Raw genomic sequence first — 6000 nt, 5'->3', positions numbered from 1 at the left:
TTTGATCATCAAAATATCTGCTTAAGTTTTTCTCTACTGGGGTGGTCGCGCGACAGTTTTAATGTGGCAATCAAGCACAAGGTGCATCTTTTAATCATTGGCAATCAACAAATTGAACTGTGAAACATGATGGTATTTTCGTGGGCTTTTCATTTTTTTTCTTTTTCATTATTTGTCTTCGGCTCTAAAAATAGGATGTTGATGTGGCGATCGTCAAGGCTACGAATCATGTGGAGCATCCACCCAAAGACAGACATCTCAGAAGTGAGCTTTTTCTTTTTGTTTTCTGTCAGTTATTCTTATCGTGAGATCCATTCGTTTGTGGTATGGACTTTCTTGAGTCTTCTGTTATTATGAAGGATAAATGGTTGAACAACTGCAGATGGTTTTTGGTATTTGGTTTTGGGAGAATTACTGACCATTCCTCTTTCTTTATTATCCCATTGGAAACTATGCGCAGTTTCAGTTTCCATTTTTTCATTACAAAATGTAAAAAGCACGAGCCTTTGCTCTTAGGAGCTTTGAGATTTACTGAAAATTTTATATAAACGAGTTCTAGTATGCAGACACTGGCATCAATATTATTAGTATTTGGATGGTTCTTGCAGAAATTATGGTTGCCACATCTGCAATACGGCCTCGGGCTGATGTTGCATACTGCATACATGCACTTGCTAGACGACTGGCAAAGACACACAATTGGACGGTATGAATCCTGATTGGCTTCACATCAATCTTTTGTTATGTGTTTGTTGTTCCTTCTTGTATCAGGTTAGTCTAGCAAAGGACTTAATATTATCTATCCACGGTTCCCCTCTTCCATTTCTTGAAAGGTTGCTTTAAAGACATTAATAGTTATCCATAGAACATTGAGAGAAGGTGATCCAGTATTCAGAGAGGAACTCTTAAATTTCCAACAGAGGGGTCGTGTCCTCCAAATGTCTAATTTCAAGGATGATTCAAGTCCCATTGGTAAGTAGCTGTCGCTTGTAGTTTATGCTCTTAACTCTAGCACCCTGTGCCTCTTGACTTATTCAATAAAATAACGCTGAAGCCTTGAATGAATGAGGAGTAAAGCAAGAAAATGCTGTGCTGTTAGACCTTCCATAATGCATATTTTCCTCTCTTTTGCAGCTTGGGATTGCTCTGCCTGGGTAAGAGCATATGGCCTCTTCTTGGAAGAACGACTAGAATGCTTTAGGGTACTTAAGTATGACATTGAAGCCGAGCGCCTTCCTAGACCAGCACAAGGCCAAGATAAGGTATTTTTTTTTGTTTTTATGGTATGTGTAAATATTTCCTCATCCCAGTAAACTGTGGGTCCATTCTTTTTTACACGCAATGTGTAATAAAAAATTACAAGATCACACTAGATTGTTTAAGTTGAACCTATTCATCAATAAGAATTACCTGAAAGAAAGTTGTCTCTATTATTTCTAGTTAGTGAAGCTCCAATTATTTGACTATCAATAGTATTTTGTTCTCTTTAGAATTTGATAACATTAGGATTTGGATGTTACTTATGGATCTCCAACAATCTGTTTCCCCCATTCACATGTATGACAAGATCTCTTAGGCTACGGATTCTGGTCTGTAAGTTTGAATTCCACCCTAGAGAGTACCTTTAACATGATCAGCAGCGAATTTCACGTTGGTATTATTGTCACGCCTAATTCATGTGAAAGCGAATGCCTGCTTTTAAAAAGCTGTACCTCAATTGCACATCATTGTTTATAACATATAAACTGAGAGGTATCTCTTGTTTCATTATTTTGTTTTCAGGGTTACAGTAGAACAAGAGACTTGATGGGTGAAGAACTTTTAGATCAGTTGCCTGCTTTGCAGCAACTGCTATATCGTCTTGTTGGTTGTCAGGTACTCTCTGAACCTTAACGACTATCATATCATTTGGAATAACCATTTCTCAGTTTCTGTCCTTTTCACCGTGTTGTAATTTCTGATTTTCTAAGTAACAATAATAAGTGAATACTGCATGACTGGCTATTACTGCGAACAGCCTGAAGGAGCAGCTGTGGGCAATTACATGATTCAGTATGCTCTCGCCTTGGTATGCATCTCTCTCTTCACCTTCCATCACCAAAATTGTGTCTGCATGGATGTGGTTTTACCTGAAAATCTGTAATCTTTACAAGTAAAGGGTAAACAGTAAATTTGAGACAAAATGGAATGCATTGGTGAGGGATGGAGAAGGATAGGCTGGAGGCAGAGAAAGGAAGGCCCTTTATATTTTCATTTTCTCTATAGCACAGTTGGTTTAAAATGTTTTTAAGGATGGCTTATTCTTCTGGCTCAATTTGTGAATTTTAGGTACTCAAAGAGAGCTTTAAAATATATTGTGCCATAAATGATGGAATAATCAATCTTGTTGACAAGGTGATATCAATATACTCCCAATGGTCTATATTTCTTGATCAATGCATGTCTATTTGCTTAATCATATTAAAAAATTGTCCTTTGCCTTTCCTGATTTTGCATTCAGTTTTTTGAGATGCCAAGACATGAAGCCATTAAAGCCCTAGATATCTATAAAAGAGCTGGACAGCAGGTAGGTTTTCTTGCTCTTCAAAACTCAATATTAGCTTTTTTCCATTTAGGCCTCTTATGTTTTCTGGAGCCATTACTTGATAAAACTTTAATGGACTTTCAAGTGCTTTCCAGTGCGTCATCATAATTGTTTGTTCTTATCACAGGCTGATGGTCTTTCTGATTTCTATGAAGTCTGTAAAGGACTTGAACTTGCCAGAAATTTCCAGTTCCCTGTCTTGAGAGAGGTAAGCAGTCTGTATAAGATTTGGTCTTCTATCTCTAATTGTTTTGGAGCTCCAGATGACATATCCATATATATTCAAATATTTTCTTGTTCCCCAGCCTCCCCAGTCCTTTCTAGTGACCATGGAAGAGTATATAAGAGAAGCTCCAAGAATGGTTTCTGTTCCAAGTGAGGTCTTGGTTAGTTATTTTATTCCATTGCACACATTATTAGTAGCGTATCTCTCCCATATGCAAATCGCATAGGTTTACCTTTTTAGCTCTACTACTCTAATACTCATCAAGAATATGATTTTTCGGACTATATTAGGAATATCCAGAAAGGCTGATGCTGACCTATAACCAAGAGGATGTTCCTTCACCTTCTAATGATACAAAAGTGTCAGAGGAGGAACCCAGGCTACCACCGTCCGATGAAGGTGCCGTGTCGACTGCTGAAGCAGCTGTCCCTCAACCTCCTCCAGCCAACTTGTACACAGATGATTTACTGGTCAGTTCTTTCATACTTGTTATTTTGTATAATTATTTTTTTTGGGGACTTAAACTTCTGCTATCTACAGTTTCCTGTTCAATTTGTTAATCCTATTTTATGGATAAAAAAACAAATAAATAAATCATTCCAGGGGTTGAACTGGACTACGCAAGATGCATCGGTGATTGAGGAAAGCAACACGTTGGCTCTAGCCATAGTTCCTTCTGGTTAGGATTCCTGCATGTTCATAGATTGTAAAAGAATTTCTGCTTCACAAACTTCTTTCTTTCATTATCTCTTTAATGTGGCAAGTATGATATTATCTTATGCATGCTACAGAGACTACACCATTTGAGTCTAATGTTTCCCAACCAAATTTTGACCCAACTGGATGGGAACTCGCCCTGGTTACCACTCCCAGCATCAACCTATCATCAGTTCAAGAGAAGCAGTTGGTACGTCCTTGTGCTATTGGTTGTTTTGTGAATCTGTTGATTTTTGTTTCTTTTTCTCCATCTGTTTGGGTTCAGGGAGGGTGATTTTGTTTTGCATGAGCAATTAACATACGTGTACCACAAAATTTTGATTTGCGGATATCGAATGGCAGGTTGGTGGACTAGATTCACTTACGCTTGAGAGTTTATATGATGAAGGCGCATATAGAGCTTCCCAGCAACCAATATACGGAGCACCTGCTCCTAATCCATTTGAAGTTGGTGATCCATTTGCTATGTCAGACACTGTTGCCATGCCTCCAGCAGTTCAAACGGTTGCAGTGTCTCAGCATCAAAACAATCCATTTGCCCCATTTCAGCCTGCTTATCCACAAGCCCAGCAGCAACAGCAGTTGCTGATGGGCCCACAAAATCCTTTTGGCGATGCAGGGTTCGTAGCATTTCCGGTTGAGCCTTCTGTGCACCCTCAAACAACCAATCCATTTGGGAGCACCGGCCTTCCATAATAAAAATGCACATATGCAGGATGTAACTTACTGGCTTAGTTACTTTTTGGTATATTTGAAATGAGTGAGTTTGATATTGTGAACGCATTCATCCACAGGAAAGTTTGTTTATTGAGCTTGAATCATATACTTGTCTTGAGTAGTAAAAATAGTTGCTCAGTGCTATGAAAATATGCAGTTCGTTGATGCGATACTTGATACGTCATCTGTTGTCAATTTGTTTAGTGTAATACGCCTGTGATTGTAGTTAATTCTTGTGGTTGCTTATGCTGCAAACTTGATACATATGTGTATTATAATTAGCATAGCATGATTTATGTAGCATATAAATAAAAAGTTGTTTTAGCAGCATCACTCGTGATATGAACATTTTATTGAGGCAAGTGTTTTCTTCCACTCCTTCCTCTTCCTCAAGTAGAAAGGTGATGAGCAATGGACTGAAAGCTTTTGGGGTGTGTGTGGGTTGGGGGGGAGGGGGGGTGGACAAAGAAGCGTGGTAGATGATGATGATGATGATAGGGTTCAAGGGATGAAATGTATCAATCTTTAGCAGTCCATATATTTTTCACTTTCTAAACAGATTCTTCCTCCTACATACTTTTAACTAACAGTTAAAATAATGATGTCAATAATCTGTCATTTTATAGTTTTGCTATTATCAATGAAGATTGTGCTTCTTTAACATTGTCAATCGTATCATTTTATATAAATGTTTGTTAATTATATGACATAATAAACATGAATTACATAACATAAATGGCAAAAGCCATAAATAGTTACGAAACCAGCTACAAGTTAACTACAAGCGCTTGGTTTCCATCAACTTTTAAACGTCCGTCAGCTTTAGGACCACTTCTGTTACATTTTTCTTAAAAAAAATTATAATTACACTTACCTCATTCATCATCTCCCTACTAACATTTTTGTACTTGAAAAAAAATAAATGTAAGATATATAAAATCAAGATGGTGCATTCAATAAAATATTATATATTTTCAAACTATTATTGGATAAACAGTAACTATATATGAAAGGAAAAACTGGTCATGTTTTTTTACCTTTTATATATAGGGTGAGATGAATATTATTGTTGTGTCTGTTTCTTGAAGCACTCAATGAAGTGCTTGAACAAGATGCAACAATAATGCATGTTAACCTCACTTATACATATATATATATATATATATATGAATTAAAAAAAAATCAAAAGATGATTAATTTTTTCATTAAATCACCTGTTATTTTTTTATTCAATAGCTATAATTTGATAATAATATTTTATTACAATTTTACTCATTTGACTTTATATATATTATATTTACCTTCACACAAGTATAAAAATATTACAGAAAAATATTGAATAAGAGATTAAATTAAAAATTTATATAATTTTTTTATAACATCAGCATTTTTTTTCAAATTCTAACAAAAAGGGTCATATGTAAATAAAAATTTTATAGATATAAATGTAATTTTGAAAAGGGTGTAATATTTACATTTTTATAGATTAATTAAGTATAATTAAACCTAAATTAAAAGCAAATTTAATGGGATCTTTTAAAAAAATTTAAAATATATAATGCACATACAACCCTTCTCATGTCTCGTAATGACATCTATACTCCTAGGGGTATTATTATGATCCATAAAAAGTTCAAAATATTGGAAATCAGGTCAACGTGGGCAAAAATGGGTTTTCAATACAATTTTTGACTTATTTAAGCATTTTCCCGGTCAAAAATGTCCGACAATAAGCATCAGTAACACTTTTTATGGG

The 6000-nt window shown here is 35.6% G+C and overlaps 1 protein-coding gene across 1 annotated transcript in view; it reads left to right on the top strand.

Annotated features, from left to right (window-relative positions):
- LOC105159900 (putative clathrin assembly protein At2g01600) overlaps positions 1–4474 on the top strand; it is a 4946-nt gene extending 472 nt beyond the window's left edge. The window contains exons 2-15 of the mRNA XM_011077116.2: positions 193–264; positions 609–706; positions 834–972; positions 1135–1262; positions 1783–1875; positions 2018–2068; positions 2329–2394; positions 2501–2566; positions 2712–2792; positions 2890–2970; positions 3101–3280; positions 3414–3489; positions 3602–3717; positions 3870–4474. Of these exons, the coding sequence (XP_011075418.2) occupies positions 193–264; positions 609–706; positions 834–972; positions 1135–1262; positions 1783–1875; positions 2018–2068; positions 2329–2394; positions 2501–2566; positions 2712–2792; positions 2890–2970; positions 3101–3280; positions 3414–3489; positions 3602–3717; positions 3870–4223 (1601 nt within the window). The 3' untranslated portion in view covers positions 4224–4474. The remainder of the gene's footprint in view (positions 1–192; positions 265–608; positions 707–833; positions 973–1134; positions 1263–1782; positions 1876–2017; positions 2069–2328; positions 2395–2500; positions 2567–2711; positions 2793–2889; positions 2971–3100; positions 3281–3413; positions 3490–3601; positions 3718–3869) is intronic.

The sequence above is a fragment of the Sesamum indicum genome, linkage group LG1 (genome assembly GCF_000512975.1).
Source record: "Sesamum indicum cultivar Zhongzhi No. 13 linkage group LG1, S_indicum_v1.0, whole genome shotgun sequence".
Classification (NCBI taxonomy): domain Eukaryota; kingdom Viridiplantae; phylum Streptophyta; class Magnoliopsida; order Lamiales; family Pedaliaceae; genus Sesamum; species Sesamum indicum.
This window is presented reverse-complemented; position numbering and strand designations above follow the sequence as displayed.